The sequence below is a fragment of the Dicentrarchus labrax genome, unplaced genomic scaffold (assembly GCF_905237075.1).
Source record: "Dicentrarchus labrax unplaced genomic scaffold, dlabrax2021, whole genome shotgun sequence".
Lineage (NCBI taxonomy): Eukaryota > Metazoa > Chordata > Actinopteri > Moronidae > Dicentrarchus > Dicentrarchus labrax.
The window spans coordinates 14,879,071-14,893,869 of NW_026136708.1; the positions used below are offsets into that span (position 1 = coordinate 14,879,071).

Here is a 14,799-nt window from a genome sequence, read left to right on the forward strand (position 1 = left end):
TTAAAACACTAAATATTCGTTATTAAATAAGTAGCCATCGACATTAAAGTTGGAAATGACAAACTTAGTGATTAGTTATGTTATATTTAACAAGTCAAACTAAGGAAAACCACACCAGGACTGTTAGGTGCGGTTTGATAGAACGGCGTTTCCTTGGTAACACAATCAAAAGACCCGTCATCACATTCTAGAGTCTTACGTTGCTAACTTCTGATTGGTGCAAAGGAAATACGTGATGTTCCACTTCGTACAGTTACAGTCGGTTATTTTTCAAATGTGACAATAAATATATCTCAGGAATCATTTGATCAGAGTGCTACATACACTTTTATAACAGGAAGCCTATATTCTAGCTGTATGAAGTCATACTTTTGTCATTTTCAACTTTGTAGCTGTACAGTGGAGCTGAAGTTTAATGTAACTAATCTCTACAGAAGAAATAGTCTGGTTTTTAAAAGCTCGAACATTTAAGAAACTAAATTCCACTCACCTTTTTAGCAACATCTGTCCTACGTACAAACCTGTAAAGCTTTTATGATTTGTATGATTCCTTCAACTGTGGAGAAAAAAACAAAAAACACAGCAATCCCAAACAGACATTTGTGTAAACACTTTATTCATTTGCTTTTCTTGAATCAAAGCCCCATTATACCTACAGCAAATAAAATCAGGAAATTTTGATACAATGAACGTTAAGTCAAGCGAAAAATAAAAAAATACAGTGTATACAAATGTAATAGCAGTAATTGCCAGTACAGTTTAAACAATGCCGAAACAAAAAAAGCCAAGATGCCGGTTCCTGGAGTCCAGTGAAAGGCGGCCTTGGTTTGTCCACTCGTCAATGTTCAATCCCTTTTTCAGAATGTACATATGGAAAAGCTGCACAACTAACATCCCCTCTGTGAAAAAAACAAACCAACCTATATTTGACAAAAATAAATGTTTAAAAAAATGAATCAAAAAGGCTGAGTGTGTGTGGAGACAGTCAGCCTTTTTTACGAAGGCATCAGAACAAAGCCAAATAAATATTGACACGGCAGTTAAGAGGCCACAGGTAGAGTCACAGAGAGTCCTTGAACAGGTTGGCAGCAGGAAGCCCTCCTAACTCTGGCAGACACAGCAAACGTGGATGCCACTAACTGATGCCTGAGGCAGTGAGTCCACATAGAGGCGATATGGCACAGCTAGGAGAAAAGTCCAACTAGACCCACTGAGTCCCTGGGAGTAGTTTGCAGCAAATGTTATTCCTCAATATCAGACACCGACACTCAGGAAACATCTGTGGAGGACAAACAGTGATAAGAGCATGAGGACACTTCAAATATGAAGACATTTCATCACAACATAACACTGCACAGAGTGTAGGTTGGCCCTCTATAAGCCCGAGGAGACGAGCACTTCTGAGTATATAGCCCCGTTCTTAGATAAAACAGCCTAAACATCTTCAATCCCTTCTACAGTATCAGATAACTCACTGCTATACTACATCTGGAGGTTCACAAATTATAAACTGCTCGGTAAAAAGGACAGGACAGGACTTACTGATTCAGTCCACCATTGACTATTTCTGTACCTGTGATAAATACACCTAAGTGAAGAGTATCTCTTTAAGTTTAACTAGACATTTGTTTCTGTAAATGTTGGATTTTTGTCTTTTTTTTTAGCTTTTATCCTCGTGAATGTTGAGGGGGGGGTGCAACAGAGTAAACTGCTGTAATTTGACCAGCCTGTATAAATAAAGGTTGAATTAATGGCTTTTAGAAGCCTGTTCTGCTGACCAGAGCCGTAAAGCTTGAAGCCTGAAATAATATTTTCAGTTTTTGGCACATAAACATTTTTACAAATCACCACTGCTTATATTTGTTCTAGCATGGTTCAACATTTTTAGTGGTTTTATAACTGACTATAAGCACTAAGTGAAACGCTGAGCCCAGAATAAGGTTTTCATTACACTGTCCTGACTCAGCAGCTTAACTTGGACACGCTAGCATAAGCTGATTGTGGGGCATTATGACAGTGACTGGGGAAATTGAAAACGCTGCATTCTCACAGTATGCTGCAGAAAGTAGTCATCTTAGACTCCTTCTTTTACACTGTTACATTACACTGTATCACTACTGCTATTTGTGGAGGTTTGACAGCAAGCTACAGTCCACTGTCGAAATGTAAACACTTTCAGGAATCGATAAGCTAAAAGTTCTCTCTTCAAATGTCCAGTTTTTATACGTTTGGATTTGAATTTAAACTGGTGCTTTAAATTAATCTCAATTCTTAAATGTCTGTATTTGAAAAGGAACATTTTGTCTCAGGATAGTATGAAGATATGGATATTTTTTACATTCATTATTAAAAACGTGACAAACCCACAGAGGCAAGTTTGGTACATTAATAAACTATAAGTGTTCAGCAATAAGAGAATGAATACTCACAACTAGCAGGCTGCTCTCCGAACCGTCGCATCAGTTGATCATGCGTGAACTTGACGAAGGCGTCATATTGCTCTGTTGGAAGAATACATACTTATTACTCCTATTAGAGATTACTCACTACAAATTGTTTTCTATATCATTAAAAAAAAAAAAATCATACCTGCAAGCTTTGTCGTCAGTATCTCATCGTACTCCTCGCGGATTTTGTCCTCTCGCTCTTTCAGTAGTCTTTCACAAATCATCCCAACCTGTCTGAGGGAGAATAAAGGCTGTTCTTTCTTGGTGGGTGATGAGGCACCCGAGGACGTACCTGTTAGGAGAGTTAATAAAGGATAGATGTCAGACACTTAACAGCTCTGCAACTTTGTTCAGCCTTAAGATAAGACATAAGATAATATGTTCCTTTATTGATCCCCCTTAAGAGAAATTCAAAATTGACACAGCAGCAGAGGGCAAGGTAGTGCAAAAAGAAAAAGTACAGAAGTGGAGGTACAACAAGATATCAAAAAATAAAATGTTACAAAATATAATAGAAAATATAAGACTATAAATGAAGTATACACACTATGCAATATTCAAGTAAGAATGGTGTGCAAATATTTGAGCATGTGTGTGTTAAAATACATATTGTTGTATGTATATATATATATATATATATATATATATATATAGCAACATACATAGGCACATTTTACTTTTTCACAGTCGGTTTGCCTAAAGAAAATAAAAACTCCCTATTAAAAGAAAGTGAAAGGATAAGGAGGGATTTCAATCTGTACTTTTTTTTTTCTCTCTGCATGTTTAACTAAGCCGATGGGATTTGTTGGCAATTCAAAAAGACAAAAACAATCTTTACTTGTTGATGTCAGAGAGGATGGACAAAAGGTTACTAGGTGTGCCCCCAAGAGAAAACTGCTAACAAAGAGTCAATGTCAGACTGAAATATAATCTATTTTTGGGTTTGAATATCACGCAATAAACATCAATCAGTAAAATAATAATTGGTATAAACCACATTCCTAAGGCTCGTAAATCCTGAGCTCAAATACTTGGTGAATGGATTTCTTCAAACCGGTCAATATCCTTATTGATGTGCGACTGGTACGCTACCTGGGAGAGCAGATCCACTGTGAATGTTCTGCAGCTCCAGAGGACAGCAGCCATCTGCCTGCTGGAAAGCACTGTCCAGGTGTCGTCGCTTCTGCAGCCGCTTGTACTCCTGTTTAATGTTGTGTAGAATTTGCTCTGAAACAGGACAAAAAAAAAAAAAAACAACAACATTTGCTCCATTAGTGATATCTTGACACATTTGATAATTTCTTCCAGATGCATCCTCATACATATTGATTTAAAAAAAAAAAAAGGGACAGTTCTCTCTCTAAAACTCAGTGTACATGAAATACTGGAAGCATCACAACATCTATCTATTAATTACACAGCAGCAAAACAAACTTTAGATGAATGTTATTCACATAATTAACTTCCCCAAACCTCTGAAAATCCATTCTTTAAGAAAAACACTGCTAAACAGTGTGTGCCGAATTTAAAATAGGCCACTTATAAGTCACATCCCATCGTCTGCACTGTGTGACAACCGACAGACAACATAAACAATAACAAAACTCATTTAACTGAGCAAACTGCGTCTGGGGTTTTGTTCAACCCAAACGACACCGGTACACATTGGTACACCGCCCTCCAGGTTACAGTGAGGGCTGGTTTGAGCCGAACTAAACTTTAGATTTACGTCTGAGTATAACATTTGGGTTTTAGATTCCTACCTGTGGTGAGTCTGGACGACACCTCCCCGAAAGGTGAGGGCTCCATACGCAAATATTTCTGTGGTGAGGAGACTGGAGACATGATCGGGGCGCACCTCCTTCTTTTGGGGGACGCCGGATGCATCAGCGGATCAAAGTCCAGGGTCCTTTTCAGAGTAGCTCCACAAGCCATCACGATAAATTATGTCTTAAAAAAAACCAAAAACCTGGAGTATAAAATCTAAAACTCGCTGTTATCTGGGGGGACGTCGCTGACCTGGGCCCCGGTCGGTGCTACTAGCTCACGTTAGCTAGCTAAAACGCCAACAGCGGTTCCGGGCGTCACACAGATACGAACTTATTTTCGTCTCTCGTTGCCTTCTGCTGATAAATCTCACAGAGTTTAAGTCGCCGAGTATATCTCGAGATAATCCGGATAAAGTACCTGACGATATGTTTGGTATAAAATAAGATGATCGTAGATTTTGCGGCACTAGTTCCGAGTACTAACTCCAACGGCTCGAACCACTAGCATACCTTTTTTTTCTCCACTTCTATTTGATCGGCTAGGCGCATGCGCAAAAAACCTCATGACGGTACTTGTAGTTTTCCTTCCATATTGCGCCTATTATTTTAGTAGCTTAAATACTACATTTCCCGAAAACCTTGAAACTGTGCTTTTTTTCAAATTTGTTTTGTTTGCTAACAAAAAAAAAAAAAAAACCCCAAAACCACAGCGAAGTTTCAGTTTCACATAAAACGTTTATATAACGTTAATAAGAATACAACGCGATAGTTTCACCAACAAACATGTCATAAAAACACAAAAACATTAATAAAAACACATCTCACAACCTGTACAGGTTACTAAACCAAATGAATCTATGGAAGAAATAATATAATATTAATTTTAATTAAAGTTAGGTCTGTTGAATTAGTGGAATTAATAACTATCTGTGGGTCACTTTCAGCTCTTAAGAAGGAAATCAATTAAGTTGTTCAAACTATAAATATTTCTGCTGTGGTGTGATTGAGCAGCGTATGATGATTTAGTATTAATCAGAATAAAATACTAAATAGACGTGTACTTTTCAATGTTTACTCTCTTTTATTTGAGACAACTCCCCAACCTTTACACACACACACACACACACACACACATACACACACACACACATACATTTCCCTCCCATCTCTTCCTTAAGTAATGCTGTCATACTTTGAGATATATGTATGTGCTGTGTATTTCCCATTATGGATTATTCCGCCAATTGTTTTCTTAATTATTTATTTGGTAAATAAAATATCAAGAAATTGATAATAAATACATATCAAGGCTCCAGGTGATGTTTACCAAAGATACACACAAAGAAAACAAGCTCACAGTTCTGGTACTGTTTGGTAATTAGATACTGTTCACTATTCTGTGAATCAATTTATTGACAAACCTTATTGGATCTTGTCTAATTATTCATTTATTCATGTATGTATGTGTTGTATTTAACCCCAAACTGCAGCTTTATGTCACGCACAGTAAACCCACCCTCACTGCTTTTTGTATTTGTTAGATAAATGAACAAACTCCTGTTGACATCTGTGCGAACAGATGTTACAGTTTTCCCATTCCTCCCAAAGCCAAGAGCTGGAAAGAACGAGGGCAGATGTTGCAGTCAGACGATGCTGCTGTAGCCATTTTCTTTCAGTTTGTCACTTTCAGGGTTTAGGAGAAGTAACCAGTGGAATACTAACAAGGCTCAAATCAATGTGTAGAAAAGTCTTCAGAGAGGCTGCCAGTGTTGACAATGTTATTATCTTCCACAAGGGGGCACTAAAACCTCACTAAAGGCTTTGGGTGTCAGCTCAGGGCTTTGGGCTTCCTCTTGAATCTGTTGGATTAATTAAGCAAAGTGTGCTGTTTCCCATCATTTAATATAATCGATCAAATAACTGCAGGCGAAATGACAACCAGCTGCAACTTTATTCAAAAGTTTGAAAATAGCAATACTAAAAACACTTGACTGATTGTGATTTTTTTAATTAAGTCATAGATTCCTCATTATGCCACCACTGTACAGAAGCCACTTGACAGTTGACATTTTGATCTTCAATACTCAATAATACAAGAGGCAGCGAAAGCATACTGATAAACAGCAGTCTGGATAACTTTACACCAAGATAAATGTCTACAGAACAATTGTGCTGTGAGATTTCTAGATTAAAAAGTACTACATCACATCTTCTCAGTTTTCTTTTGTAAGGTCAGTTGTCTATTCTCCACACGATGCATACACACAGACTCCCGTTCAAGTTGCCAGCTAATGAAAAGACTCTTGTTTCTTTGTTGAGATAAGTAAAAATTAACAGCAGACATATTTTTATTTAGAGTTACGCCAAAGGTACTTCACTAGGCCTGTGCATGGGCTGCTTTTTATTTTCCCAAATGATGCCCCCGCTGCAACAGTAGCACTAAAAACAACTCACTGCAATGATCAAAAGGCTTGAGGGGGTTGGAAATATATCACCAAGTCACAAGTTATCACACACATACAAGGCTGAATCCAGTAAAATCATACATTTGATTAAAGCAGCTATAATCATAAACCACTTCAGTTTGTTACAGTAGTGACCAGCACACTGCGTCCAAATTCTGATTTGATGAGTTCAAGCTTTTGCCAAAAGCTTGTTGTTGTTGTTGTTGTTGTTGTTGTTGTTGTTGTCGTCGTCGTCGTTGGCTGTATAGTTGAACCAGTTGATTTGAACACTTTATTTAGCAAGAAAACACTGTACAGGTATTAGGTATACATTTGAACAAAGACACGTTACTCTAAAGGTCTAACAGCTAGCAAGTTAAGAAATGGACAACAGGGACGATCGTCACTCTGCCACAGAAAATGCCATTTCAGGTTTCACGTACTCAAAAGCCATGAATCAGTTTATCTCCATCTCATTAGAGTTTGCTTATAGTGGTGATAAATATGTTTATTTTTTTCCTATGGTGAGCATGAATCTCCTCTCATTTCTCAAAATCTCTTCACACATTTGCCACTCACTGAGTGTTGTCAGATAAAGTACAAAAATGTACATATTTAATGGAAATTTTGGAAATAAACGGAGTCATTTGAACTTCTTTTTTATAATTTCCTCATAGAAATGTTTATATTTTCTTATATTTATGGTGCAAGACATGTTAAAGTCTAAATGACACAGTAAAACATCATGAATTAAAAATGTCAGTAGCCCCTTATCCCATAAATGAAGATATATTGTTTTTTAAAACCTGAATTCACAGTACAAAAATATAATATGCCTTCACTAACTGGATATCATGAAGTCTATGGTAAACAGCAGACTTATGATAGTCTTTGATAATCCTGTCAAAGCGTGAGTCCTTTTCTATGAACTTGAAATACCATTTGGCACTTTGGCACACGATGTACTCACACGCTAACATAAAATAATGCAACCACTAAAGCGTCTCATGAGGATGTAAGTCAGTACTTTCAAGAGAGGATTTTGTTTTCTGCTGAATATCTCTAACTTCTGCTTTATTGTGTTGAATGGCATTGTTTGGGGAAGATGACATTTACACAGTTTCCCCCGTGACGGCCAATTAGACAGCCTCTGCAGAAGTTTCAGTTGACACAGACATTGTTACTTTGGCTATTTTCACAGTGGTCTTCACGCAGCTCTCTGCAGCCCTGTTGGCAGAAATGTTGGCATTTCTGTTCTGGCAGTCTGACTCGAGGCTATTGTCCAACTGCTGGGCACTGCCCCTGCAGGCACTGCAGGAGCTGAGGAAGGCGTGCCGCAGGTCCTTGCTCCTCAAGGCGTAGATGATTGGGTTGACAGTGGAGTTGAGCAGGCAGAGCATGCTGCAGAACGCAAATACTGTCTTGATGTCATCGTCCATCCTCCAGAAGAGGTCATAGACCATGATGGCGAGCACTGGGCCCCAGCAGATGACCAGCACCACCAGGATAAGCACCAGGGTCTTGGCCAGACGGATGTCCATTCGTGTCTGCTCAGGGCGTGTGGTCTGCACTTTAGTCCCATCTGCTGAGTAAACAACAAGGCTCTTCTGAGAGGTGCGGCTCAGCATTCGCACTGCGTGGTGGTGAGCTTTCCACAGGATGTATATGTAGGCGTAGATAATGAAAAGAACCAGAACGCTGGTTACACCGATCCAGAACAACAGGTAGTTCTCATCAATCAGAGGGAATATGTCTGAGCAAACAGAATTGAGACGTTTACAGTTCCAGCCCAGCAGAGGTAGCACTGCGATGACAATGGAGATGGTCCACATCATACAAAAGGCAATGACAGCCTTGGTCCGTGTCACAATGCGCCTATAGGCGAGAGGCCGGTGTATGGAGATGTAGCGGTCAATAGCGGTGAGGAAAAGGCTCCCCACAGATGCAGTGAACGACGCTGTGACTCCACCCAGCTTGAAGAGAAAAACGTTGGGGCTGTCCTTCCTGTGAAAAACATGGAAGTCCAAGAAGCTGTAGACAAATATGACACTTCCCAGCAGGTCAGCCACAGCCAGACTGCCAATGAAGTGGTAGGATGGCCGGCAGCGGAGGGTGCGGGACTGAAAGATGACGCAGAGCACCACCAGGTTCTCCAGCACCGTGAAGGTACCCAGAGTCAGAGACATCACAGCCACAGCCAGCTGCTGGCTGGGAGTCAGGATCATGAAACACTCCATGTCCATAAAGTTCTCCCCACATTGCACATTGTTAGTCTCATCTATGAATGTGCTCTTGTTGCCGAACAAGTCTGTGGCGTTGGTGGGGAAGAAGGGGATGCCTTTGAGGATGAGCTCCTCGTCCGCAGGCACCTTGTTAGGGAAGGAGTTGCTGCGGAAAGCAGATAAGGGCTTCTGCAGAGAGAAACCTGCCTTGAAGTCTACATCATTGAGCGGGTCGTCATAGTTAGCGTCGTTGGAGCCCAGATACTGTAAACCAGATGTAATAGTCCGGAAGGTGGTGTCCGCCACACCGTCCAGCACAGATTTCATGGCTGTGTCTGAGGGTAATACTGCAGTCTAAGATGCCTGGACAACCTAAAAAAATTGATGACAGACATTTCAGACATGTTTGAAAAACCTAAATAAAAAAAAAAAGAATCCCATGCATTTTATGACAGGAATATTTGCAGCCGTTAAAATGCTTTTAACATAATATAACCTTCACATAATGCAAATATTTCTCATTGCAAATATTTGGATATATTATGAATAATTGATAGTTTTGTATAGCTGTAGATGGGTTTTTATACATCTACTGTTTCTGAGAGCTGGTGTACTTATAAATAGTGTAACATGCTCCCTGTATCTAACAACACATACCCAATTATTCATCACTGAGCTCTTACTTTTCAAGAACAGGGAACCTACTTATAAAAAAACAAGAAACATGAGGCTAAAAATTAAAACGGCCCTTTTTTCTCTATGAGGTGCAGAAGCAGACAATACAACAATGCAATTCATCTACACCTGTACAGACCAGAACAGCTTATCACTTCTATGTAAAACAATGGACAGTGCATGCATGCTCAAATGTTGGTAGTCTGATTTACTGTAAAAGGAAAGAGGTGGCCTCTATAACGACGAGATAATTGCAAACACATAATTTAAATATATACAGAATTTGCAAAGTTATTTTAATATTAAGCTGTTTATTAAGTATCCATGTAGGAGTTGTACGTTTATTGATAATCTGGTGCAAGAAGCACACATGGATGCAGGAATCCGCACAATAAAAAATAAAAAAGAAAGAAGACTGATACTTTCATGCTGGGACAAACAACACAAAGCATTTAAAGTACTTATAAAAGCGAGAAAAACAACATTTAAAGCCGCAAATTATTTCAACATTTAAAAGAAGAAAAGTGCCTCTTTACCTTACATAATTCTTTCCAAGTGCGCAGAATCGTCCTTTATCACCGCGCGTTAATCCAAGTCAGAAGCGCATCATCCAACCAACACAGATCTTACATAAAAGGAGAGACAACCAGCGCACGTGTTAGAATTAAACCATTATTAGGATCATAATTATTAGGGTTGTTTTTTGTTTCAATTTCTATATGTATGATACGTTTTTTTAAATGTCTGTAGAAGTGGTCTGGTCGCCCCTTGGAGTGCGCTCCTGCTTTGTGGATACAGGTTGTTGCTGCTGCTGCTGATGCTCCAGCGTCTCTCCACTCTTTTTCTCTGAGTCTTCACACTTATGAAGCGTCGCTCCTACAAGCCCTGTCACGTGTTTCCATATAGCTGCCCAACCCATGAAGCTGTCAAGTGCGCTGCACAGGAACAAGGGAGACGACTGTGGTGGTGGTGGAGGCTTATATGTTAAAAAAAATAAAAAGGATCTGATTTGAATTCCCAGAGCTCCAAAGAGCAGACGATGCGCTTGGACAAAGAACCACAGCACAAAGCACATACAACTAGATTAACAGCTTAGAATAACAGTCTTATCTTCCTAATTCACGAGGAGATTGTGAACACAATTTCAACATGTTGCAGTAAAAAAAATCTCTCCTGTTAAATCTCCACATGACCTTCTGCTGGGTTTTTTTTTTTTGGAGAAGGTTCTCCTTTTCTTATTCAGGCAGTCAGACGCAGATGGAGGCTGCAGACTTCATTGATAGTCGGTGCATGTCTGTTTATTGTGTGAATAATTAACCAAAATTGAGAATCTCAAAGAACAGAGAGCAGACGTCACCATTGTGATGTTGGCTGAGCTGAAACCAGACATCCTTTCATGTATTTTCCCCCTTTAACAATAATAGCTGTTTTTACTTTGTACCTTTCAGGTTCTTTACTTTTCTGATCCAAACCAACAATTTTGAGTACTTAAAGAGAGTCAGTGCTTGTATTTGGATGAAGATGCAAACATATTACAGTCCATCCAGGAAGTTGCGCAATAATTAACAAATTTTACTATCCCGGGAATTCCCACAAAATCCTGGAGGACCTGATATTAGGCAGCCAATACACTTCAAAATAAGAGAACTCTCTCCTCAGGATAAAACCAGCTAGTTATCATCGCATCCAATCCGATTACACACCACCAAATTGACAAATCAGATCCTGCTATGAATCACAATAACAAATGTGGCCTTTGCTTGGCCTTAATAAAAACAGATTCAGTTCACTGATTATAAATAATCTAATTTCCATTTATTCATTTGGCCGCATGAAAACATCTTAGTGATGTTTTTTTATCTTCTTCCTCTTCACACTGTCTTACACAATGGTGGAATCAGTGATCTAGGCCAAGTAGGAAGGATCTGAGTGGTTGCATTGTCCTGTGACATTTTGCAGCCACAGAACATGGAAACCTTGTGCTACTGAAACGAGGCTCTGTCATCATCACAGGTGTAATTACTAATATTGCTCAGCTATGACTGTTGTCTCCGTCTGAAATGAACAAAATGAGAAGATGTTGATGTTCAGGAGGTTTAGGCTCATATTTCTGTGCATTTATTTCCATTTTTTGGCTAAACTGTCTGCTGGCAGTTTGTCAGCGTAAACAGCCGAGTTACTTACTCTCTCTCATCAATCTTTTGGCAAACTGAGAAAGAACACATTAGTTACAGTCATGATCTGCTGGACTAGATACAGATCAAGGCTGAGCTCCTCAAACAGATTCAAAACCTGAGAGCGGCCCGAAATAAAAGCCCTCTATCTTCTTGGTAACTGATTAGCTATAGCAGAGTAACTGGCAGATAAACACCTTGTTCTAGGAAACATTAAAGGACTGAGAGGAGAGAAACACAGGTTCAGTTCCTCAGCTCACGGTTTCTCGGATTGTGCAAAAGCTCGAGGTAATGATCTCCCAGTTTGCCTTTTAAACCCTAGGAGGAAAACAACACCCTCAGAGGCACTTTCATTATTAGAGAGCATTCGTCTGTGATGCTTCAGTGCATTGCAGAAGTAATGTTTTGATCATATGTGGTAGTTCACCTTTTCATTGTTTGTATCTTCAGTGACTTTTCTGGGAATATCTGCAGAAAGGTCATGAAATGTTTCATGCAACTAGCTTCATAGGAAAGGTCCAGTTTGTGAGCCAAACAACTGTATACCAATGATTGCCACTACGTCTACTCAGGGTATCTTTTATGAGGAAATCCATATCTCTGCCACCACCATGATGGATTTCTCTGTGAATTATGAGTCAGTGTCCTAGGAAACAAAAATCTTTATAGTTTAGGATCATCACTGAAGTTTTATATCACTAAAAAATAAACAATGTGGTAATTCTTCTATATGGCAACAATAGCAACGAACAGTGGCGCTTTGAGCTGAATGCTAATATCTGCATGCGAACATGCTCGCAGTAACCTGTGGATGTCTAGTGTTTACAATCATAGTTCATCGTGTTAACATGATAAAATTTGCTAATTAGCACGAAACATAAGCTGCGGCTGATGGGAATGTAATTATATTAGCATAAATCAAAGTGTTGAAATTGAAAGTTGACCTGATGATAGTGCGAGATGAACAGTCAGGAGATCACCAAGGATTTCTAGTTGGTCCTGAGGGAGATACAATGTGAATGTCTGTATCAAATTTTGTGCCAATTATTCGATTTATTTTCCACTGTATAAGTTAATATGTTGACCCGCTGGGGGCACCACAGTTATTAGGAATCAGCATCTGGGGACCATAAAAGTATATACAGAATGTCCTGGCAATCCATCCAGTAGTTATTCACACTGTATCCAGACATGTTATCCAGATGAAGAAAGACATTAATGAAAGGTGCATGCATCGTGATCAGATCTGCCTGACCAGGACATCGGGACAAAATGACACAATATTTTTTATACAAATAAAGGAATAACTTATTATTTATCCATTTATTAGTTATACGAACTTTATACAGTTTCCCTTTACTTGACAGATCATAAAACTCCACACAACTTAATGGGTTAAAAATACCAGGTGTACAACCAAAGGCGAGATCGGACCGTTTATTAACACGTGTCCAGATAAAGACGCATTTTAATACTAATAGCGTAAATGGGGTGATTGAGATATTTCAGCTTGGACCAAAGTCGTGTGAACTGAACATTACAACAGCAACAGCAGTTCTTATAACAACTATATATTTTTTAGCAGTAGCTTTCACTTGAGCTTGATGCTATTTGACAGCACGCTGAGACGCGCAGGTTTATTTCTTACATCTATATGTAATGTCTACAGAATGCACAATTAAATATTCACATCCATTTGATTGACAACCTGCAGCAGCTGAATATGTCTCTGAAGCCTGGATACCTACAATCCTCCCGTCAGCCGTGTGCAAAATAACCTTTCATGTCTGTTTAGAAATGCAGCACCTATAAATATAATTTACATCCAGCCTACCATAAAACATCTGCTGATGTGGTTCAAACATTACTCTAAACATAAAATAACCTGATATGTTCCAGCTAAAATGTTGAACATAATTAGAATTTCACCAGCTTATTTTTCTGATCTCAGCTACTGAGACTTTGTAATATCCACCACATGGAGCAGTTAGACTTTAGGCAGCAGGGTGGTTTGCCAAACTGACTGGTGTACTGTGACAGTTTTCTCTGACTTGGTTGGCATGCTAACCTGTGAGTGAGCAATGAGTGATGGCTCAAGCAAAGCTCACAGCCATCTGCGTTTCAGTTGTGGTACATAACATTTTGTCCTCCAGTGACTCACTTTGAGTCCATGGATCAGAGAAAAGAGCTCAGGGGAAAAAAAGAAAAAAAAGAAAACTGCATTCAGGGGGAGGAAGTCTTATGTGATCTCTATTGTAATTTGACTAACTGATTGCTATTCAGTGCTAAATGTCAGAGTCCCCAGTTTAGGTCTGTTTGGTACACTTAACTGCCACTTCGGCATATTAATATGGATAAATAGAAAGTCTCCTCCATAATCAAACAAAATGAATTATCTGAACACATCTACAACGTTATTGGGTAAGATATGTCAACATTAAGGAGCAGAAACTCACACCAGTTGTTTGTGAGTTCAATCAAGGATACAAAGAGACATTTTACAGTGCAGAAAATTATAAAACAGATTAATAAGTCTCCTCGCAGCTGAGGATGAATAAGGCCATCTCACAACCTGAGGGAACTGATCTTCAAGTCTGTCCTGATGGCAGCAGGGTGAACAGGCTGTGGCTGGGGTGGGTGCTGTCTTTTAGTGGGCTCTTGGGGCTCCGCGCAGGCACCTCACAAATATCACTAATGCTGGGCAGATGAGTACCAATTATCTTCAGGGTGGTTTTAATCACTCCCTGCAGAGTCCTCCTATCCTGGGCCGTGCACATGCCGGTTTGAGATGTTTCCAGTCAGGATGCTCTCTGTCGCTCCTTTGTAAACGTTAACAAGAACTTGGCACGGGAATTAAATTTACTTAGGAAATACAGTCGTTTCTGTGCTTTCTTAACCTGTGTGATTATTTTTGAATGTTTTGTTCAAACTTGTTGAAGCAGTGTCTATTTGATGACGACTATCCTACTTAGGAAGGACTTTACTCACAAACTTAGTGAAGGATTTACAAATATCTAGTTGAGCCCAATCCAGGAGCGCAACAGGTTAAATCCATGAAGTGCTAAGTG

General features: G+C 39.3%; 2 protein-coding genes across 4 annotated transcripts; both read right to left on the minus strand.

Moving 5' to 3' along the window:
• Positions 1–599: 599 nt before the first annotated feature.
• On the minus strand, positions 600–4,743 carry akirin2 (akirin 2). The gene is made up of 5 exons (XM_051409376.1): positions 4,211–4,743; positions 3,540–3,674; positions 2,590–2,739; positions 2,430–2,501; positions 600–1,279 (listed from the first exon to the last, which is right to left on the minus strand). The coding sequence occupies exons 1-5, from the start codon at positions 4,380–4,382 to the stop codon at positions 1,269–1,271; spliced, it is 540 nt and encodes a 179-aa protein (XP_051265336.1). The 5' UTR covers positions 4,383–4,743; the 3' UTR covers positions 600–1,268.
• Positions 4,744–6,148: 1,405 nt separating this feature from the next.
• On the minus strand, positions 6,149–10,646 carry cnr1 (cannabinoid receptor 1). Of its 3 annotated transcripts, XM_051409469.1 has the most exons (3): positions 10,288–10,644; positions 10,094–10,182; positions 6,149–9,254 (listed from the first exon to the last, which is right to left on the minus strand). In XM_051409469.1, exon 3 carries the CDS (start codon positions 9,207–9,209, stop codon positions 7,800–7,802), a length of 1,410 nt encoding a protein of 469 aa, XP_051265429.1. In that variant the 5' UTR covers positions 9,210–9,254; positions 10,094–10,182; positions 10,288–10,644; the 3' UTR covers positions 6,149–7,799. The 3 variants fall into 3 exon arrangements, with proteins under 3 accessions (XP_051265429.1, XP_051265428.1, XP_051265427.1); XM_051409468.1 differs by having other exon boundaries at positions 10,099–10,646; XM_051409467.1 differs by having other exon boundaries at positions 10,094–10,644.
• Between the last annotated feature and the right edge of the window lie 4,153 nt (positions 10,647–14,799).